General features: G+C 41.7%; 1 protein-coding gene across 1 annotated transcript; it reads left to right on the top strand.

Annotated features, from left to right (window-relative positions):
• Positions 1 to 22,905, top strand: LOC123030603 (albumin-like). The gene is made up of 15 exons (XM_044444670.1): positions 1 to 129; positions 2,365 to 2,419; positions 3,286 to 3,421; positions 4,985 to 5,190; positions 6,007 to 6,139; positions 8,935 to 9,029; positions 10,547 to 10,676; positions 11,904 to 12,115; positions 12,773 to 12,905; positions 14,596 to 14,693; positions 16,120 to 16,258; positions 19,139 to 19,362; positions 20,142 to 20,274; positions 21,501 to 21,557; positions 22,814 to 22,905. Exons 1-14 carry the CDS (start codon positions 45 to 47, stop codon positions 21,546 to 21,548), a joined length of 1,827 nt encoding a protein of 608 aa, XP_044300605.1. The 5' UTR covers positions 1 to 44; the 3' UTR covers positions 21,549 to 21,557; positions 22,814 to 22,905.
• The last annotated feature ends 939 nt before the right edge of the window (positions 22,906 to 23,844 follow it).

The following is a 23,844-nucleotide window of genomic DNA, read 5'->3' as shown; positions in this document are numbered from 1 at the left end:
CTCTTCCTACCCTGCATACTCAAGCCCCTAACCAATTTGGAACCATGAAGTGGGTAACAGTCATCTCTTGCCTTTTCTTGCTAAGCTTTGCTGAATCAAGGGGATTGCCCAGAAGAGCTCGGGATGTAGGTAAGAATCTTGCTTCTTCTTCCTCTTTTTCCTTCTATGAAGTCTGAGCTTTTCAAACCATTGTTCTCAGATGGCTAGTATGAACTAGTCAGATTTGGAACAAAAACAAGGGCTTCAGTCCATTGGAAAACTTTTCTGCACAAGGCTGGTTTGCTACAGTGGGATTTGCATCAGAAAGCTCATGCCTTTCTAGGGAATCAGACGACATGATCGACATCCAAAATGCTGCCTATGTGCCTTGTGCACTCTTTTGGAATGTCTAGCATGCATGCCCATGTGATCACTGCATTCTAGCTTTCCCTGTTAATGACTCCTCCTCTCAGGGACAACATTGTGTCATTATGATGCAGATATGTGTTACTAGACAGGAGAAAGCAAGGGAGGAGTAAATATGCATACTGCAATCTTGGCTTCAGTACAAGATGACTCAGCCAGAGCAGTGGTGAGGAACCTACAAAAGCTGCATTTACTCCTGGCTGACCTTCCTGACCCTCTATCAGTGTCCTGAGTCAAGGCAAAAGCAGAGACTCTACTTGTTTTACAGCCTCCCCACCACCATGTATGGTTCTGATTTGCTATTAGAAGGAACACTATCCATGTGATTTCCTTTGGGCATCAAAGTCCACAGAGCAACCTTTGCAGAAAGGACCTCCTTATTGTGTTCAGTGGAAGGAAGAGCTTTGTTCAACAATGGACAGAATGGGTTTGTTTCTATGCGCCACCTTTTAGTCAGTGAAGTAAGTGAAACATCACCATGTGCATTAGGAACCAGTGAGTACCTGGCCAGTCAGTTAAAACAGAGCTGCTTACCTAGTTAATAGGACCTTAAGGGTTTGTAGAACTGCTTACCCTGGTTAATAGGACCTTAAAGGTCATTAGACGGTTCACTGAACACATCTAATTTACTCTGGTCATTATGAACAGAATCATTTTACAGTCAGTACAGTCCATGTCTACACGTTTTAGCTTTACATTATTTCTTCCTCTGTTCTCCCTTTAGGTACACAACAATTTTCATTATTCAGCATCAGGTTGGGGAACACATTCATAAGACAACAGTGGTGCTGATTTAATTTAAACTATACCTTTTCAGAATTGAACATATTATTCAACATTCCCATTCAATCTGAAAGGAAAAAAAAATGTTTGCAAAAATAAAGCCAGGGAAGTAACTTTGAGAAATCCTCATGCATTTGGCTCAGGTTTCTTGTGCTTATCTTATTCATCGCACAGACAAAACAGTTCTCTAGTAGTCTGCAGCATCCTTGGCTTCCCATACTTCCTATCCAGTGAATGGGGCCTTTTCTGATTAGGAATTGCAGGCAGCCTGAGAGACTGAAAAGCAATGAAGACATATGCAAAACAAAAAATCCACACAGTACCTTTGGCCCCCTCTTACTAAGCAACAACCAACAAGATAGATTCAAAATAAAGTATAAAATGCCCTAAGAAGGAGGCAGAAGAATAGAAGAATTATTCACAGGGGAAGACAACATACAGAAAATTAGAGGTCAGATTATAGCAAGGCACTAGTATCAGATTTTTTGGAGCTGGACACAACACTTTCAGAACTTTTATTAGAGAGAAGATATATCCAAAAGACCAGTCAGAAAGCTCACATCTGAAACCACTGTGATAGGTAATACACCCAGAAGCTCAGCTAAAAATTCTCAGAAGACACATTTTCTCAGAGAAGCCCTGATGCATTTATTTTCTTGCCCCTCCACCAGAAATAAAACAACCACTTTGCAGAATTTTCTCCTGGTTTTTGTCACTATTGTTTTTCAAGAAGGCTGCATTCCCTCCACACCCCATAAATCCCTGATATAATATTAAATATGGGGTATTGTGAAGGATGCAAAATGGGACAAAGGGGCAGGCTGCCCACACAGTTGATGCTGTAGTCAACTTTCATTCACTGCAAACCACAATGATAAAATAAAAAGGCGAAAGAGAAAGAAAGTATGCTAGACCTCTTGCCAGGAGGGGCCCTGCCTGCAAGGTCAGAGTACTTGTCTCTTCCCCCTTGTATATGTGCATGGATAGAGTGGAGAACTTCAAGAATCTATCAGCCTGCAGCTCTGATTTTAACCTGTTGTTGCCAAAGGCAGTGGTCATGGGGTATTCTTTCTTCTGCACCCACACTCTCTCTTTGAAATCACTAAAGCTGTAGTGATTTCATATTGATGCTATGAAATCTGTTGATTGAAGCATTGAACTCTGTCTTCATTACAGAAATTAAAACCATCAAACAGGCCTATGCACTGACAGGTGAAGATTTCTTTGATGCGTAAGTCCTTTCAGAAAGTTTTGCTCAAAATAACCTGTAGTGCCTCTTCCAAAAATAGTGAAAGGTATTAGATACTGAGATTGTGAACTAATAGTAGCAGAAAAAAACAAGTAAGGTTAATTGATGATTGTGTGACAGGGCCTGGCAAAAAGTTAAATTTGAATTGACTTGCGAACTAATACTGCCAGAAAAATTTGGGCTGACAATAACAACATTCTATGAATGTTGGTACAGTGCTAATTTCTTGACTTGATTTTAATTGATTAATTGGTCAGATTATTTGATTAATCCCTTTTGATCAAATATTATACTTCTACTAATCAGGCACTGATTTTTTAAATAGTGATTATTATTTATCACAATGTCTTATAAGAACTGCATTGGGCAGGCATCCTCTTCAGACAGGCATTTCCCTTCTCTGTTATACACAGGATTTATTTATTCATTTTGATTTCTGTACCACACAGAAGCTGTGACTTAACCCATCTTACATTTTGAAAGTCAAACTTAGAACCATTTCCTGCCCAGCACACTTTCTTCCAAAAGTATAAGGGTTACGGTATGTGTATCCCTAATAAAGATGTTTCCTAGCTACATCTTGGTCACCAGAACGTGTTTGCCCTGGGTGTTTGTACATTCTAGAAACCCTCTCAGGTGTTTGCCCTCATGAAATGAAGGGCTAAAGTGAGGGTCAGAAGAGTGTCAGCAGCCATGCCAAGTTAGTTTTGCATCATACACTGCCAGCAACATTCTGCATAAGAGCTTATAAGCATGTACAATGTGCTTACAAAATGAACCCAATTAAGAAGTCAGATGAGAAATGAAATCCATGGCTTTCATGATCACTTCTGCCCTTTTTCCCCCAGTCTCTTAATCCTGAATGCCCAGGAGCTGCGGAAAGCCACATATGAAGAAGTAAAGGAACTGGCAGAAAAAGGTGTCGAGCTTGCAAAGAAATGTACTGCTGATGAAAGTTCAGACAATCAATGTTCAGAATCTCTGGTAAGCCTCCAGAACCTAAATCTGGAGAACATCCATACAAATACTGATACACTAGACTCCATCAGTCAGTCATAGATTCATTTTGTGCTTTTGGTGAGTCTCCAAAATTTTTACCAGGTTTTGCCACCTACTACGCACCTGGAGTAACATTTCAGGTTTCATTTACTCAACCCTTGCACATGGAAGATTTTGGAGGGTTATCCCTGCCCTCCCCCCCACTGCCAACTATATTCAAGACAAAATTCCAAGAAAAGAGTGTATTTTAGGAGTGTCTCATTGCCACTATATTTATGCACACAATCATAAGTGGATTGCATTTATTGATACAGATTAAAAAGCTCTGCCACACATCCCATCCCATTCTTGGGAAACAAAATTAGTTGTGCTCTTATTGCAGGGACTGGCATATTTATTGGTTCATGACAGTTATTTAATCTGGTGAATACATGAACTTCAACTGTCAGGAGGGAGGGGGGAAGAGGGAGGGAGAGAACATACCATTCTGCATTCTAAGTTGTGGGTTGGCAACCTCCAGAATGGTCTCCCCAGTGCAGTCACGAGGCTCATTCCACCAAAATCAGTTCTTTGTCCACCCCAGCTTGGTTTCTCCCATGGCGTTTTAAGAAGAGTCTGCAAGTTAGCCTTCTTGACTCTTTAAATGGGCAATTAATCTACCCCCCACAGGGCTGACATCCTCAGGTTGCAACAGGATAAAAATGTGTGGGAGCAGCAGGTTGAACTTTTAGCTGTGTAAGAAAGATTACTTGTAAATTACTTGTACCTGTAAATAAGACAGGAACAAGATGAATACACCACCTGCACTTTTCTACTGAACAAGGTGATTCAGTGACATCCTCAAAGGAAAACAAAGTTCCAAGCATCTAGAAAACTAAGCTAGATCTTCCAGATTAATAAAAGATCTTGTCCCAGCTAGGTGCCAACCAAGATTTAAGGGCAGCTTCTACCCTGCTGCAGCTTCTCTCTCAGCATCAACTTCATAGACATAACAGTATGGCCATGGGGAACCCTTTCCAGGAGTAAGAGATATCCTGTAGCATCTGTGCCCTATTCCCAGGTTCGTTCAGCACTTGCTCAAAAAATGCATTGTAGAGAACATGGATCAACCACAGTGTCTCTTGGCACCATATCTTTTGGGAAAAGTACACCCTTTCACATATTTTTGGCTACATTTCAAACATCCTGTGATCTCAGATAAATGCCCCAAATTGGTCTGATATCATAGACTCTCTCCAAGGACAGAATAAAAATCCACTGAATACAGATCTTGCTGCGGCTATATAAAGTATGTGAGCATTGCTGATAAAATTAAAATTATTGTTATTATCAAAGTAAACAAGAATCCATAACTGAAACAGGAAATGAAAAGGGCATAAAATGAAAGCAGTTTTTGTTAGGGCTCTGGCATACCAACCTGTATCAATATCTAATTTAGTGGGGTTAAGAGATTTCCAAAACAAATGCTATGCAGTAGTTTGCCTAACGAGAATAAGTAAAACAGTGAGCCTATTTCTAATAAAGCAATATTTTAATTCTGTCCACCAGTCTCTCATATTCGGTCATTTAATGTGTCACGATAACGCTCTGATTGAGAAATATGGATACACTGCATGCTGTGCTAAAGAGGGTGCAGAGGAAGAAGAATGTTTTCACGCCCTTAAAAATGAAGCAGTTATTCCAGTCTACCAACATCCACCTGCAGAGGAAGCCTGCAAACAGTATCATGACAACAAGGTAGAAGAAAAGCACCAGTGAGTATATCGATTCAGTGCTGCCCTTCTTTCTATTTTTTTGAAGAATTATGTTTCTGTTTCTCTTGAATATTGTCAGTCACTGAACCGTGAATCCTGATGGCTACATCATGTCAGCTGCCATATATCAAATACAGGAATACACTTCTATGCTCTGAGGTCCTGCCGCAGATTATAATTTGGGGCATATCCTCACTTTTGACCAAGGCTGCTGCTGCCTTTTTTTACCCACATATTTTACCCACATATCTGCAGTGTATTATCTCCTACCATTCCATGTGGAACCAAGCTAAGTATGCCCTTTACCATGATACACTATTTCATCCTCACTCATTTTCCATTTTCTGTTCCAAGTGATACGCCAGTGGAATGAGAGTGCCGAGCATACTCAGGTTTCGTTGTGATTCCTTGTATGTATAAGTAAGGAGGCACTTTTATGTATGAAAGTTTTCCCACCTGCAACCCTTGGGGTCTTCCCAGGCACAAAGTACCACTGCTTACTTCTCACTGGCCCTGATTCGGATACACAACAATCTGGACACAATGCTCATTCAGGTTTGCATGGAGTGCTGCCAACTGATCCCAATTCAGATATGTCGAATCTCCTTACTGAAGTGACTGGGATTTCAATGGGGCAGCTGTGCACAGCCTTGGTCTCTTCGGCAGAACTTGAATCACTTCCCCTTGTATTCACGTTCAGTTAATTTGGTGAAATGACTGCTTATTCTCTTCCTGTTGATGTCAGCTTTCTTTATAAAGACTAGATCCTTTGCTTTGCAAAAGTGCAGCACAGATTAATTATTTCTTTACACATAGCTTTGAGTATGAGGTTGCCAGAAGGAATCCTTCTGCAAACGTTGCCGCAATCCATGCTGCAGCTGATAGGCACGAGCATGCTTTGGAAGAATGCTGCAAGGCTGAGGACAAGGATGCCTGCATCCACGAAAAGGTATTTCAACATCCCCCAAATCAGGCTATGATATTTTGAGTGGGTGAAGCTTGAAAAATTCAGCTCAGCTTGATTCCCAGGAAACTACTCTATGTCATCTCAAAACAGGGATAGATCTAGCCAGATGTTGTCTACTTGGCAGCAGCTCTGCAAGGATATTAGCCACTGGTCTTACCCTCCCTGTGCTATGTTTGAATGCCTTCTACTAGGCCGAGCACCAGCCCAAGGAAAGGGCCCTGGGCCTCTCTCATCATTGGCAGTGATGTTGCTGTTGTTACTGCCGGCTGCTTGCTTTCCCATGGTGGCCATTGGGAAGAATGTCAAGGCAGTGCTAATTATAGTTAAGCAAGTAGTTAACCTGCTATTCCTTCCCTCTTAATCATAGCAGCCCTACCTGCCATAGGCATCCATCAGGGATAGGACCAGCATAACTAAGGCTGCATAGACAGGACATTTCTGTGCATTGCCTCATCAGACAGCCATCCTGACTACTCAAAACCAGGAGCTGAACCTGCCTTTGGTATATAAAGCATGTGCTGTGCCACTGATCTAGTGTCCTTCTATGGGATATATTTATCAGGACAGAAATCAAGATACTGCAATCTGTGCTCCTTTGAGAGCCATAGATGTTGATTTTTGCAACTGTTCAGGTTGGATTAGTTTGTTACATTAATAAATTAATTGCTTTGATTACAGCATGAACCATTGCATGCCTAATATGAAGTAAGTAAAATGGAACTTACTTCCTGGAAAGCATGTAAAGGTTCACAGCCTTATTAAATTAAAGCTTCAGTTTCTGACCAAAGGATTGGCCTCCATGCAAATCCCCTGACCTCTGAGCCAACCTTCTTTGAATCCAAAGTTTCAAATCCTTCTCTAGATCCTACTGTATTTTCTTTCCTTTTCCTGTATGGTCACTCATGGCAGGGATCCAGGTGAACAAGTGGCTCTTGCCATTTTCAGGCCTGATATAAATAGAGCAAGATTATGTTAGTACTAGCTTATAGCACATTACTTGTTATGAACACATTCTGTCCTGGATAACAGAGTTCTCTAGAAGAACTAGTGCATGGCCAGTAGGAAGGACAGATCCCCAACATTCCATTCTCATATTAGTCCAGTCCAAGATATTGACCTTGCACCTTGTAGCTTTCTCTGGAATTCTACTTTGGCTAGGAAAATTTCTAAAAAGAACTCTAAAATTTGCATATGTGTAGTTGCTCAACATTTAGTTCCCTATGTTTTCCCTCCCATACACTACAGATCCCATTCATGTTCATTGAAGAAATAGCACAGATTTTTTTTCCCCAGAATGTCTCTCCCTCACTTATTTTTCAGTGTTCAGAAAAGCATGCAGAAATAAAACTTGGTTGAGGTTATACAAGGGATCACTAAGGATGGAGCACTCTGTCAGTTTTGGTTTTGATCTGTTTTTCATTTATCATACAAACTTTGAAAGGCCATGAAGTTTTTGGCATACATTTCTGTAGTGCCTGCAATATTGAACACCATTTTACCTTACATCCACAATTTTGCAAGATATTTTCCTAATATGAGACATTCTGTACCTTATTTTCACAAAAATTTGCATTTCTTTGTGCACCTGTCCCTAAAACTACAGAAATATTTGTAGCCAATCTTCCTAACGTAATATGTCTTTCAGTATTATCTCCCCTAATATTTATTTGGAGAGTTCCATTCCCATGTTTGCAGCAATGCAAATGTCAAAGATAAAAAATATATTTCTTTCTGAATGGAAGATGATGAGCCAGGTTTCTTAGATCAGGTGCAATCAGCCTTTAGGTGCCAACTAAAGACATATCTGTTCCACAGTTATTTTGATTAGGTCACCTCTTGATTTTTATTGCTGTTTTAATCTTATTTTTATGTCAATGAGCTGCTGCCAAGTTGTTTTAATGCTAGATTTTGCTATGATTAATTTTAATGGTTGTTGACTTTTGAGGATACACACACACACACACACACACACACACATATATATATATATATATAGAGAGAGAGAGAGAGAGAGTATTATGTTACTTTGTTTATCTTGGTTATATCAAATTCTCATAGTTTTTAAAATATTTTTGTTATTGGTTTTGATTGTATAGTATTGTGTGTGTTTTGTCTTGTTTATGTTGTAATGGACTTTAATGATGCAAGACACTCAGAAAGTCTATGGCGAGTGGGGCAGCCTATAAACTGAATAAATAAATAAATAATAGATCAACCATATAACATTAAAAATTTGAGAACAAAACAATGCATAAGGACATAATGTACCACCTGTACCAAACAGTTTAAAAGCATAATCAAGAATTAAAGAGGGGGGAATAAAAATGTTTTAACCTGGTGCCAAAACATATATAGTGTTGGCACCACATGTATTTCCCTGGGGAGCAGATACCACAGACAGGGTGCCACAGCCAAGAAGTCCCTTCCCCTTGAAGCCACCCTCTTTGCCTCCTTTAGGGGTGGCCCATGGAGAAGAACTTCTAGAGATGATCTAAGGGTCTGCGTAGGTGCACATGGGAGAAGAGGCTCCTTTAGATATGTTCTGGGATATGTTTCAGTGTGCAAACTACAGGACAAGCCTATGGGTATGATCTAAATTAACTTGACTATGTTTGACCCCTAGTGAAGGAAGTACTGTGTTAATGCTGACTCTTTCTTACCACAAATGTTTCACAGCAATATGAGGATACAATTCTTTTTGTACCTTTTCACACTGCTCTTTGTATTGAAATAATGAATTGAACATTATCTCAGACTGATTTATTAATTCCAATTAGGCACCAGCGAACAAAATTCTACTGAAACGAGATATTGCTGCTCAGCAAGTGGCTTGTCACATCCTGAAGCACTCAAAAGATGAGATGCATACTTTGTAAGTCTACTTGCTTTGTGTCTGTGGGGTGAAGTGGTGGATAGTTAAACTGACGATAGTGTAAGAACTATTCTTGTGAATGGGCAAAAACATGGAAACCGAACTGAAATTTATGCAGGAGTTCAATAGCTGTCTGGATGGATGGACAGACAGGCAGGCAGGCAGGCATTAAAACAGACATCCCTGTCCATTACCTCCAGAACACAGTGTTAACTATCAAGTTAAGGAACACTTGGATTGAGAGATCTCCATGGAACTGTGGGTTAGAAAGCAGCAAAACTCCATTCCATACTTGCTTTGTGGGGTCATCCAGTGCCTTTTGGACAATGTCATTAAAGTGGGTAAATGCAGCTCAGAAAAGTTTCTGGGAATAAATCCTATTATTCTTGCAATCATTCAAGTAATGAAGGCAATCCATACAATGTAATCAAGTCCTTTTACATTGGCCATATAATCTGGAATGTCCCTGTTCCAAACATGGTGGTTAGTCATGGATTCCCTCCAATGGCTGAGAGTCAACATCCCATTATTGGGAATTTAGAAGGGTTGGGGGAGGACAGCAGCAACAGCGACTGCTCCTGTTCCTTTCCCTTCACTTCTTTGAGTGAATTGCTATTAAAGGGGATGGGAGCCACTTGAAGTCCTATTCATTTAAGTCTGATGGATTCCTGAGCTTTTCCATTCCAGCAAATAACAGAGGACATATTGGTGCTTTTTGTCTAATCCCAAAAATATAAACACATTAGTTTGGGTTCCACAGTTTGTATAAATGGGGGGCTACACCACTGACAATATTTGAAGTCATGCACAGAGATGCAAAATCTCCATTTTAGAATGACCACCATTTCTGAAAATTTTAAGTCCCCTCTCAAAAAAAAAAAAGAAAAGAAAAATCTAATGTATGCAAACTGCCATCATTAAACCATTTGCACCACCACTGCCATTATCATCCAAACCAAATCCACATACTGAATTAACTGTGTACAGATCACATCAATGCTAGTGGAGGAAAATAGAATGAAATCCACCAGGACTGAGTCAGAAAAAAAACAGGTTTTCACAAACTGGATCACAAAATCGGATTCATACATATCCACAATATAAAGCACTAGCAAATGCACTGAAAATCCCAATGTTTTTGGAAGGCATCCACTTTCCTCTTCAAATTCCAAATTTCACCCACATTATGGGGAAAAAAGCTTTTAGAACACAAAACGCTGTTTAAAACAACAACAAAACAAGCAAATGTATTGACATACTGATGCAGAGTTAGGATGGAACAGGAGTGTGATGGAATACCTCTGAAAGTGACTAGAAGCGACTGAGGCTTGGGCAAAGGATGGGGTAGAAATGTTTTAAATAAATAAAATAAATAAAATAAAATAAATAAATAGAAGTAGGGTGACTAGTCAAGCCCTAACTATGATTATACTGCTGATCTTGTTATGACTGAATTCTATTTCATATCTGGAATCTGTCTTGGGTTAGTTCTCATATTTCATTTCCTTTCTTTGCAGGAAACTTGCCAATCTGGCCCAGAAGTTCCCCAAGGCTACAGCTCATGATCTTGAAGAACTGGCTAAGGATATTGTGCATGCTCACGAAGAGTGCTGCAAAGGCCATGAAGTGGAGTGTTTGCTTGCTAGGGTGAGATGGTTTAATTTCAATTCATTTACATTAACAAAGTGTTCATTGCTAAAATAAGCCCGTGGATTTGGTTCTCCCTTGAATGCTACTTTGCTTGCCTTTTGAAATGAAAGGAACTTTGAAAAAAGTAGTTAAACAAGGAAAGAAACCAAAAAAGTTATTTTGGGACAACTGAAAATTGATGACAGAAGATAATTCGTATGCTGATAACCCCAGCTGAGATGCACAGCTGAAGACCTAATCAGTCCTTTGGGCTCCACCGTAATATGCTCTTAAATGCTGGAAATGCAGGCTCTGTATTTTATGACAGACAGATGAATTTCAATATGTCTTCAGTGTGCCTACACAAATATAGCTGCATATGTCAGATCATTTGGTGATGCATCCACAAAAGAATGGATAAGAACACCCTACCTAGCCATATGTCTGTGTTTCAGGGGAGCGGGACTAACATTTGAAATGGATATAGTTGTTAGGAGATTAAGACAGTTATTACAGGCCACGTGTCTTTGGCTGAAGGACCCAAATCTATGAGAAGGGGATGACTCACACCATGGAAAAGAAACTTGGGTCTGAAGCACCAGGAGTGTCAAACCAGGGATTCTGGCAGGGGACTCCAGCAAGAGGCTATCCATTCATAGAAACTTGCAGTGGCCTATAATGTTCAAGGGGCAGGATTTCAAAACCACCCTGTCATGACTCTAGAGCTTTTTTATCTAGGCATTTCTTCTAGCAAGGATGCTTGGAAATGAATTTCAGAAGAAGAGGGTTGGTTTAGCTGTCCATAGAAGGGAAGGGGCTCGGTGTGGGAATATTAAAAATAGAGAATGTTTAAAAGTTTCTGCTTCTGGGAATGCTGTGCACACAAAGCCACAAAGCCACAGGAAGCCACAGTCCTCCGTCCATTACTGGGTTTTCTAGTGCAAGTTCTCAGTTAGGACACACAATGGATGTGGCACTGAGTGAAAACATCTTGGGCCACATTCCACATCTGGCAATATGAACAAGAACACAAGTGGCCCTTCTCTGCATCTGAACTTGCAAGAGGTGAATTTTGGGTTGAATTATGGTCTAGCTCAAGGGGCCTTGTAAAGCAACCTGGCCACCATTGCTAGTCATTTAATAGAGGAGCACCTAATGAACTGAGGGGATCCAGTACTCCCAGATTACAGTGGGAAAGCTACTTCCTTCAGATAAGAAGTTGTTCATAACTCTCTTTTCTTGCAGGGAGATATGATAGCCCATGTCTGTGACCACCAAGAAAAATATTCTACTAAAGTGCATGACTGCTGTGAAAAACCCTGGCTGGATCGAGCGGATTGCCTTATCAATGTAGAAAATGATGAGAAGCCTGCAGATTTGTCTGCAACAGTCCCGGAGTTCTTAGACAAAAGTGCATGCCAGAAACATGCTGAGAATAAGCAAGACCATCAGGATAGGTACAGAATACAAATTTCATCTTCTGTTAACAGATCCTTCTTATTCTTTTAACAGATGTATGTTGCAGCAGTCAAATGTGCAGAGGGAGGGGCTGTATCACTTTGAATGACTGGGACCAAAGCTTGATGAGGCTCTTGATCAGGCCCTTTGGAAGCTCAGTCTGTATGCATTCAACTGCAGCTCAGACTCTCCTTTAATAAGTCATCACAAACAGGACTGAAACAGGTTGCACTGAGGGAGTAAAAGATGGTGGGGCTCGGGAGACACTGAAGCAGGATGGGGAGCCCTATCTGGAAAATAAGTTGGATGGACCTGACTGCCTCAATTCTAGCTATCTTCAGGAGATGGTGGAAAATACCCAATCCATACATTTGCTTTGGTTTCCAGATAAAATGATGAAATAAATAAATAAACAAATAAATAAATCAAAAGTATGAAATAACACCCCCCCCCCATAGAATGGCAGTCAAGATGGCTAACAATAAAACATTCCATCTTACTCTCTGGTTTTGCAATACACAAAGAATAAGACTTTGTCTTGCAGGGTTGTCCCAAGGCTTATGGAAATAATATATTTCACCCTTCTTGAAGACTTTCAAGTGTTGTTATTTTTATTCTTGCTCTTGTCTCTTAATAAAACCTTTCCTGTGTTACAGCTTTACATATGAGTATGCAAGACGGCACCCAGAGTTTTCAATCCAGCTATTAGGGAGACTTACTGACGGTTATGAAGACTTGCTGGTTAGGTGCTGTGCAATGGAGCATCCTGAGACATGCCTTCCTGAAGGGGTACATTTCTTTCCATCATCACATCATGGGGAAAGGTGGGTGGGATCTGGGCAGCTCCACTGGCCTCAACTGGCACCACGGCACTTGCAGCTTCAGTCCCAGGCCCTGCTGGAGCTCAGAGGACCCTGGTTTTTATTTTATAGCTCATTTTAATTGCTGCTATTTGAAATAGCTATTTGCTATTTTACTAATGGATAGACTGCTTCTGGGACTCCTGTTATAGTGGAGAAGCAGGATGAACATTGTTATCAATCAAGCAATCAAATGTTCTAAACTTTGTTGTTGTTAGTCGCAAAGTCACATCCGACCCATCACAACCCTATGGACAACATTCCTCCAGGCCTTCCTGTCCTCCACCATCCCCCAGAGTCCACTTAAGCTCACACCAACTGCTTCAGTGACTCCATCTAGCCACTTTATTCTCTGCCATCCCCTTCTTTTGCCTTCAGTTATTCCCAGCATTAGGCCCTTCTCCAGTGACGCCTTCCTTCTCATTAGGTGGTCAAAGTATTTGAGTTTCATCTTCCGTATCTGGCCTTCTAAAGAGCAGTTAGGGTCGATCTCCTCTAGGACTAACTGGTTTGATCACCTTGCAGTTCAAGGGACTCGCAGGAGTCTCCTCCAGCACCACAACTCAAAGGCCTTAATTCCTCTACATTCAGCCTTCCTTATGGTCCCACTTTCACAGCCATACATTTCAACTGGGAAAACCATAGCCTTGACTATAAGTACTTTTGCTGGCAGGGTGATGTCTCTGCGTTTTAGTATGCTGTCTAGATTGCCATAACTTTCCTCTCCAGGAGCAAGCGTCTTTTAATTTCTTGGCTACAGTCCCCATCTGCGATGATCTTCCAAGTTGTAAACTTTAGTAAACTACATCTGCTCTGTTTATAAGTCTGCTCTGCTCTGCTCTGCATCACCTCCTTGGACTAGCAGCAGTACCCCAAAGTTTTAAAAATGGAGTCTTCCCCAAAATGCCTGGAGATGTTGGGAAGTGAGTCTAGACTCCTCTGTGTACAACACACATGCTTGTCATTGAACTGCCACTCTTTCTTTCATGTTGTCCCCAGTTGTGCCCACTTAAATATTCTGAGAATTCAGAAAATACAGTACAACTTCAATCCAACAGTTACATCTGTCTTTTGAGACATTTGTGCAATGTATATTTCAGAAGGAAAAGGCAATCTTTTAGGTGAGGACTAAAATGAGGCAAGAGAATTGTCCCTTTAATGCTAATGAAGCAAATGCATTGTAATATTTCATTTTGCAAGTTTTCTATTGACTCAGATAATTGCAGACATGTTTGAACTGAGATGACAGATGATGAAAACAATCATGGCTGGATGATTTTATTCCAACTATTAGATTTGCTTCTCCAGCTTCCACTGATTTTTCTGTATTTAAAGTGTATTGTAACAGGACTCATGCCCCAATGTTTCTTCTCTCCATTATTTTCTTTTATCCTTGACTTGTCCATGACACTGTGGAAAATGATCCACTGCTAACCTGTCCTCTGCTTCCTCACCCATAATTAACATCTCTTTCAAGAAAGTAAGCCATATTGCACACGAATGCCACAAAAAACCTTAGAAGGCCTGTTCTGGCTTCCTCCCAAACCTGTCTGCCTTCTGACTTGTACCTGTGCTTATTATCAGTGCGTACATGTAACAATAATTCATTTATTTTTCAGGAAGAGATGCTCAAAAAGCATGTTGCTGAAACCCTAGAAGTGGTAAAGAAGAACTGTGATGCCCATTCGAAATTAGGAGACTACTTCTTCCACAATGAGTATGCTGTTCCCATGAGATTCTAGCTTGCATATAGGAAGCTGATCTTCAAATGAGCTTAGTCCTCTTAACTAAAGATGCTGGCAGTAATGTTAATTCATCAGAATGATCTTTAAAAGTCAAAACATCATTATTATAGGTGTGGTCAAAAATCCCTCTGAAAATTACATTCAGATAGTTTCCCCCACTGCCCCCAGGAGGGGAGAGTTTCTTTTCAAAAGAACCGCTTGAACATTTCGCTCCTTGACACAAGCTTAATCAGTAGAAAGGTCCACACAGATTCACTGTCCTTAGTAGGGTGGAGAACTTGTCCTCCAGCTTTAATGCTTTGAAACATGATTATACCTGTAAAGGAAACAATGTGCTTCACCACAAAAATCAGCATGATTCTTCACACAGAGTGCATAAGATGCTGTGTCCAAGAATAAGCAGTAGCTTATTTCCCCATTCTGATAGCTGCTCAGAACTTTATTCAGTATCAGCTATAATCCCATCAAAGCTCTCTGTGCTCAGACCTAGCTGTTCACTGATTGAGTGACTGAGTGATTAAATTTCTTTAAAAGCTGTTCATTAGCAACATGCACTCTGGGTGGCCATCACCATATAAAATCCACAACTTACCAATAAAACAATACAATTAAAATATCTTAATAAATAAACAAAATAGAATCACAATACAATAATTAAATAAAAATAAAATTTACTTTAATATAGTTAAGAATTGTGCACTGATAGAAATAGTTTAGCTGGTGCCAAAGGTGTGCCAGAAAAGGGAAGCTTTTGCCAGGGACCTGAATTTTGCCAGGGACCTGAATTTCAGGGACCTGAAACAGTGTAGGCCCCTGGCAGATCTCTGGCAGCAGATTCAAAATTGGGGTGCCACCACAGAAAAGACCCACCTCTTTGCAGCCTCCCCCGAACCTCCTTGGGAATGGGAATGTGTAGGAGGACCCCAGATAAAGATCTTAGACAATGAGCAGAAATATATGGACTAAGGCTCTCCCTAAGGTGGTCCCAAGCTGTTTGGAGCTTTGTATACCATAGTTGAAACTTTCAATTTGGCTCAGATGGGAAGAGAGGGCCAGTGCAGCTGATGGATGACAGGTATAATGTGTTCATAAGAACTGGTCCTCATCAACAGTCATGCTGCCCTGTTCTGGATCCTTTGAAGAGTCCAGACTGTCTTCAAGGGAAGCCCACATATAGTGCATTGCAGTAGTCCAGTCTGGAGGGTCAGTGCATGAATGACCATGGCAAGACTACCCTCACCCAAGTAGGAGCGCAGTGTACTCCCCCTGTCTCTATCCCAACAATTGTCATCCCACAGGGTGAACAAGGCAGTCTTAGTCCCCAAAACAGGATTGAAACCCAAGTGGAAAGATGAGCCCCTGCCATCTCCTCTCTGAGTAGGTGCACTGTTTTTGCAGGCTCCTTACATCTTACACCAAGAAAGCACCCCAGCTAGAAGGTGAGGAACTGCTGAAGTACACAAAGGGCTTTGTTGGTGTTGCTAACAGATGCTGCAACCTGGATGAAGGTCACAAACTGAAATGTGCAGAGGAAAACGTGAGTATTTTCTTCTTCATAATTTATTTGTTTGTTTGTTTACAATGTATATACTGCTCTGCATTGAAAAAAGTCCACAGTGGTTGACAAAATGAAATGATGGCAAAGCACAGTAAACCGTTCAATGCAAGGGCAGAGTAATGTTAAAAGGTAAATGTTCTCATTTGTTCAGTGCTGTCAGTCAGGAATTCCACGTGAGGATCCCACCCCATAGAAATGGGAGATAACTCCACATATCTCCTTCTCTTGGTTCTGTTGCCCTAAACACTTCCTTCTGTATCCATATGTTATTTTAAGAATTTCATCTGGCATCTCAGCTTTAGACTTCTGAAGGTCACAAACTTCACTCCTCTGAAAATCACCAAAAATAGCCAAATCATAATTAAAAATATGTAGCCCAGGTCAGACATTAATAAGTGATGGCCACATGAGTATAAATATCTTGAAATCCTAAGTCAGGCATCAGAAACTAATGCAGGGGAAATCAATTACCATAAGCAGTCTGTAGATAAGCAGATGACCTTTACAAGATGTTTCAGGGTGAAATGGGTAGGCATACTACAGGCTACCCATAGGGAAGGAGTTCTGAAGCCTAGACGCCACCATAAAGAAGACCCTTACTAACTTAACTTCAGACATTGGTTGGAGATGGATCAAAGCCACCTCTGAAGACTTTTACAGTCATAGAGAATAATATGGAAGTCATATTCCCATTCATTAACCTGGATCCAGCCCACTGCGATCCTTCTCTGGTTAAGGCTTTAAAATGATTAATGTTTTAAACATTTACTAGGTTAGCTGGACATGACAGCCCATGATGGGTAGCCAGACATTGTGGTCATCATTCCCTGCAAACCCTGTGAACCCATGGCTTGCTGATTTTTTCATGCCCCTGGCATCTTGTCATGCCATCCAAACCTGGGAAAGTGATCTTATCATGAGTTGCCAGGGCTGGCTATACAACAGAAGGGCAAAAGTGGCAAAAGAACACCCTGCCCTGGTTTTTTTGGAGTATTTTTTAAAACATTTCAGCCGGGTCACCTTTCCACATTAACTTCTTTGCCATCTTATTTTTAATACTTTGTCAGTGCTTCAGGAGTATGAAAATGACTTTATATTTGTTATTGTTGTTTTACTGTTATATTGGTTACGAAAACTTCTCATAGCATTTTCAGAGAAGTCACTGCAGGTCAGCAAATTTCCCTTCTATGTACTTCTCTGTTCCCCCCACTTACTTCCCAGCCATTAAATATCCACAAATATTCTTAACAGCTTTTTTTTAAAGAATAGTAGAATTAAAGAAAAGCAGAGGTGGTGGGGGGGCAGAGGGCCATGGTATCCAAGCCCCTGCTCAGTGCATCTTGTACGCTTCTAGTGTGGGACAGTCTACTCCCTAGGTTCTGGGTGCCATTCTCCTGCTGCTCAAACACTCAGGAAATATTTCCTGATATCTCGACAGAATCTGGACTCCTGTTACTTAAGCGTATTATTCCATGCCCTGCACTGTGGGATGATTGTGAAGAATGATCCACAGTACCAGGTTCAGACAATCAGGGAAACCAGAGCGAAGTGTGGGAAACCTAGAACGTCCCATTGTTTATTACTGTGGTTTCTAAAAATTAAGCGTACCATGTCAAAATAGCACAGCAGGGTTTGGACAACATGGGAGACATATCATCTTGCTCAACAAATCACAGTGGCTTGTCATGTTGTGTGCACCTGCTCACTGTCTGCCCCAGATTTGGTGCATTTACTGCATTTGCCTCCCCCCCCCACTCCCCATTTCCAGTGTTTGAATTGCATTTTTTGGGTCCCCCTTTCCTCTTTCTATTTGTGCTCCCCGGGTCCTTCACAACTGTGGACAATTTAACCTACATGCAGCCTTGACTCACGTATTCCTTTATACATTACCTACGCTACTTCAGCTGACAGCTGAACTTTACAAGTTTGTCCAAGGAAAACTACAGGTACAGACAAGGGGAAATGCAGCCCTATGTGCTTGTAAAAGAACAGGGAATGCACGTGCATGTGCAAAGATAATTGCATACTGCAGAAAACCAACATAACAATAAGAAAGGGATAGCAGTTGTAGCTGGGAGGGCCCAAGGTCAGCAGTCAAGTTGGGTTCTGCCACAAGAACACTCAAGAACTAGCAGGAGTGAGGGGAAGGAGGAGAGGCCAAGTCCTCAGTGGCATGACCATCTGCCAGCCATACCTTGGTTTCTTCATTGAATCACCATCCCACAGTGGCTTACTCAAAGGGTGGTTTGCCGTAATATACAAACTTGCCCACGAGAAATCAAGATGCAATGTATGCCAATGAAGTCTAAGGTAACATGCCCTGAGATGAGACACCCCAATGAGGAGAGTAGGGTGCGGTGAGTTAGGCTGAGAGGGTTTGACTGGCACAAAGTCACCAAGTAAGCTTCATGACTGAGTTGGGACTAGAATCCAAGTCTCCCAGACCGTCAGATCAACTCTCTAGCCACCAAACTGCACTGGTTCCCATGATGTATGTGACAAGTATAAGGGATGCAAGAACCAAAGATGTTTGACCCTGGCAAAGATGTCCACTTTAAACAAAAGTATTTTTATATGTATTTAGATCCTGCCTTTTCCCAGGAATTGGGAAGCACATTTCCAATAGGGAAAATTGGATAGCTGAATCCATATTTTCACATTTCAGAGGGAATATTTGTAGAAGAAAAGGTATTCCTTTTGCAAAGGGCACTGCAAGATCAGTACAGTGCAAGCATTCCAGGATTGTGCACTGGGCTTGTTTAGGTATTGTCCAAACTGAAAAGCAGTTCTTATGTAACCTAAATATGGAAGTATGATTTTCTCAGTCCAAATGTCAACACTTTCTCCCTCTCTTTCTAGACGGGCTTAGTGCTAGGAAGTATATGTGCGCGGCACGATGACCACAACATAAACAAACAAGTCTGCAAGTGCTGCAGTGGCCACTATGATGATCTCCGGGAATGCTTTGGTGGCTTGGGAGTAGATCCAGAATACCATGCTCCTGCCTTCAATGCTGATCTGTTCCACTTAGATGAAGGCATATGCACAGATGCTCCAGAAGAAGCACAAAGAAAAAAGCAAACGTAAGAAAACAGAGGCCAGCAGTCCAGGACTGGTCTGGTTGATTCAGTTTAATCAGTACATTGGCTTCAGCCTTGCTCCTTTCCACATTGCTAAAGCATTTACAGATTCTGACCTTCTAATAGTGCCCCAGTTTGGCAATCCTATTGTGGGGATGGAGTTCAGCACCATGGAGAGCTCCTATACAGCTCAGGCACTGATGTGGGAGACACCAGCCTCTACACTGCCTCTGCATAAGGATAACACATCTCAGTACAGTGCAACACAGACTACTGGCCTAAGGCCACAGTTCTGATGTACAGAAAAAAGGCCAGGTTTGCTTTTGACCTTTCTCTGTACATCTTCATACGGATGTGGTATACAGGGTAGAAGAAGCTGGAGGTATCCGGTGAGGATAGAGAGCTCTTGCAAGCTCTCTAGTCATACTGAGGCTGACACCACCATGATCCTCACTATATCCAGTTGGGCCCTCTCCCACTCAGAGATTCCAGGGCAGCATCTTTGGATCTACCCTTCTCCTAGCTGCACAGAAATTAGGAACTATTTTCATGGGGGAAAGGACATTTAGGACTCTTTTCAAGACCCTCACATCTGAAACGTGTCATCCTGATCCACCACAGTCCGAATTCCTTTGCCTGAACTACTCTCTTGCTTCTGTGAGCTCAAATTTCCTCCTTTCTCTGCTTCCCTTGGGCACACTTCCAGCAGGAAGTAGATGTCCTTTGCTATGATGAAATTAGAGACACATCTGTGTTACAAAGAATTGCTCTTCTCATTGCAGCTTGCTCATCAACATGATTAAGACTAAGCCTGACATCACAGAGGAACAGCTTGTGAGTGCGATCGTAGACTTCCAGGGCCTGGTGACAAACTGCTGTGAGGCAGAGAACCACAAAGTTTGTTTTGACACTGAGGTATGCTTCTGAAAGAAACCACCATTGTGGTAATATTTCCCTTACTTGGCCACGTGCTTGAGCTAAAGATATTGGAGAAAACCACAACAAATGTAAAGAAGCTCATAGTTCTATTGATCAGACTGGCAGATGTGGCAGTGGGCTTGCTTTACATGGTCAGGAAGATTCTGCAGACTAGTATAGCCCCCCCACACATGCACACAGCTGGGAGGATTGGTGCTATGGCACGTTTTTGCAAGAGCATGTTAACATAGATGCTATTTGCAAGAAATTATTATTAAAATAGATTCTATCAATGGACAACTGATGGAACAAAAGATGCCTGATGATCTATGATGCACAGCTGGAAGAGTCTCATCAAAGTTCATACCTGTTTCATTAAGATTTTAGCTACAAGCCTGGGGAGAACTTGGCTGGGGCTTTGGCTAGGGCTTTGTGTGTGCATGGATGTGAGTGGATTGGTGTAAGAATATATGCTAGAATCAACTCTAGAATAGCTCATAATTTTGAACATAGTGAATGAATGGGGACTACTTTATTGAATGTCTCCATGTGTCATTCCAGTTTTTGATGATTCCATCATTGTTGAAATAACAGGGAGACTGCAGTCCTAGGCACACTCCTTCCAGCGAGTAACCCCACTGAGCTAAAGTGGGACTCAAAAATAAATGTGCATAGCATTGCTCTGAATGCAAAGAAATTGAGCACAGATCATACAACTGGAAAAAGGACCATTCACTCACAGACAAGTGAGGCTGCCTCATCTGCAGGAATGGTCTATGTCTGTCTTCACATAGGGGAAGGGAGGTGAACATCTCCAACAGACAAAGTAACCTGGAAGGCACAGTGCCAATAAGCCACAAATACAATGAATCCCTGGGAGCTTTGGAGCATTAGTGACTGCCTTCTGAAATGGATATATTGGAAGACAGCAGAAATACAATGGAGCTGAAAAATTTCCTTTAACACCACACCTTGCTGCTATCACAGCAAATCTTGTCCCACTCTGTGTACCCCAATCCCATATTAAACAGCTCAGACAGCTATTCTTTTGCATGCGGATGCTCTGCTGTAGTGGAGCAGAATTCAGCTAGTCATTTTCCTGCAAAAAATAGAAAGAAGCTTGGACTGGGGTGCTGAGCAATTTAAATTTTGGGGGCTAGAACAAGCATGGAGATCTGAAGTCCTTCCTATTAATGTTTCAAAGTGCTGATCTTCTCTTTCAGTTTCCGAAACTAATCGTAAAGCTTCGTGCAGATCTTGGAGTGCTCTAAATATCTCAGGTGAGCCGTGGGAGAGGGGAGGAGATGCTCTGCACTAAAGGCTTGTTGTCTCAGCCAGGAGGGGTGTCAGCTGCAGCCCCCATGATTGACCCACTGCAAGGAAGGAACTCATGCACTGCAAACCACAGGGCCTGTGCATTCTGCAGTCAGCACCATCACCCACGGAGGTGGACTCTGAGCCCAGCACCAGGCTGCAAACCCAGCCTCTCCCTTCCACAGCCTGTGCTCTTGCCTGTGTGGAAAAGATGGGGGATTTATTGGGGTTCTTACACCTTCTTTGGGTTCCCTTTTTCAAAAGCTCCTAGCATTCCTGATGGCTAGTTTGTTTTCATATCAGACATACCAATTTGTAAGTCAGGGATATCTGAGCTGTAGTCATGCAATCTTTCTCAGTCCACTTGGACTCCTGTATGACAGAAAGACCTTCATAGATTGCTGATATGAATTCTCACTTTTTTCTTTTTAAATGTCTGTTTAAAGGGACATCTCCATTGCTTGTCTTTCCCATACAATCCACAGATGCCCCTGGAAAATAATAAAATGAGATTACTGGGGGTTTTTTTCTCTCTCTCTCTAATTTCAAGAGTTTGCTGGACCTTTTTGTATATATGCAGCAGTAACCCCATTGTTTCCAGTGAAAGTACAATCCAGTAGAACAGAAGTTTCTTGTATGATTTTTCTAGTGGAACTAACAGTCCAAGCTTCTTGTAGCTCATGTTCTCCATTTTCCAGTGCATTATTTGTGACTGAGTGACTCCCACTCTCCATTTCCCTCTAAATTCATAAGCTAAATTTGCCTGGAGGACATTTCAGAAATTGAGGGGCAGAATACACAGGTTAATGGTTGCCAATGGGAAATGTGGAGGTTTCCCACCCTCTGCAAGTAAAACTGGCAGAAGAGCTCTGTCTGCATCTATCTGCCTGTTACTGGCTACTCACTGGAGCTGGTGGCCAAAAACAAAATAGAAAGAAAGTACACTATCACTGCAGCCTCTCCTTGGAAATCCCTCTGAAATTTGTTGGAATCTGCTCAGATTCCTGCTACCCTTCAGAATTTCTCACACTGCACCCTGAAACAAGAGCTGCATGGTATCAAGTGGGAACTTCTATTTATTTAAAATGTACTTAAGTGTGATGACACTGCATAAATCCTATCTTATAGTGAAGGTGCCATCTTCTAAACAGTTTGCAATTTGACCCACCTCCATATTTAGCCATGCAAATGATAATGGTTATTTTTATTTCCTGTCTTTCAGAGGTGGAAGAATGCTGGAGATAAAGTTCAAATATGCTCAAGCGCCCTTCTTTACTTGCTTGCTTGCTTGTTACATGTCAATTTCCTGACTCACAAGAAAGAAGAATTTCTTTCTTCCTTAACAACAATCTCTCATGATGGCTTACCACTGAGAATGAATAAAGTCTTCAAAAAAACCTCCCTCTTATTTATTGATTTATATCTAAAACATATCTGCTACCATTGTTTGTCTCTCTCTGTGAGTGTGTGTGCGTGGGTGTGTGCACATGCAAGTGTGCATGTGTGTGCATGTATGTATGTGTGCACAGGCACATGTGATTGTTTATGCTTTGGGAGTCACCAACAATGCACCTGAGCTATAAGGAGCCAAATGGAACTGAGGAATTAGGGAACCAGGAGATCATAACACAAACCAACTTCATGGATGCATGATGCCTGGCCAGAACTACAGTGGGCTCCACACACAACCACTACTGGTGCAGATGTCTGAACACAGGTGGAAGCCCAAAAGGTGGGAAGCAAAATGAACCACTCTTCACTAGTTATGACATGAAGGCCCTAGGAAAGGCACTCTTTTAGGGTCTAGCTGCTTCTCTCCTGATTTTAGAGGAGCTGAATTGGAGGGTTCTCTGCATGATCTAATATTACCACTTGGAATCGAAGAACTCCCAAATTACAGAAGTGAACATTGATCCTTTCTACTTTAGACCAGCCTCTTCACCTTCACTTACTTGCAGAGGAATGTGACATCTACTTTGCCATCTGGACTCAATCAAAAGAAATCAGGATCTTAGTACACACTCAAGAAGCCAGTACATGCATGAGCTCCTGAATGGGTAGCCCACCACAACTGCCAGCAGGGGCAAGTGGGGAAGAAGCTCCCAGTGCCATGCCCCAAGGAGATAAATGCATGCTGTATCAGCACTGGTAAGAGCAGAAGCCACTAAATTGGGATGTGTGCAGGCCTATCCAGTCCATCCTGCTGCACCAGCCTGGTCTCAGGGTTTCTGCCATAACCACCTGCTGCTCACA

The sequence above is a fragment of the Varanus komodoensis genome, unplaced genomic scaffold, assembly GCF_004798865.1.
Source record: "Varanus komodoensis strain SLA01 unplaced genomic scaffold, ASM479886v1 scaffold45, whole genome shotgun sequence".
In the NCBI taxonomy this organism is placed as follows: Eukaryota; Metazoa; Chordata; class Lepidosauria; order Squamata; family Varanidae; genus Varanus; species Varanus komodoensis.
This window is presented reverse-complemented; position numbering and strand designations above follow the sequence as displayed.

What these genes read in the sequence shown, in the direction of transcription:
- LOC123030603 (XM_044444670.1), top strand. Translation starts at nt 45, where the DNA reads ATGAAGTGGGTAACAGTCATCTCTTGCCTTTTCTTGCTAAGCTTTGCT. An exon ending in GGTGAAGATTTCTTTGATGC is followed by an intron (nt 2,420 to 3,285) that starts GTAAGTCCTTTC and finishes TTTTTCCCCCAG; the next exon opens with TCTCTTAATCCTGAATGCCC. An exon ending in AAGTTTGTTTTGACACTGAG is followed by an intron (nt 20,275 to 21,500) that starts GTATGCTTCTGA and finishes CTTCTCTTTCAG; the next exon opens with TTTCCGAAACTAATCGTAAA.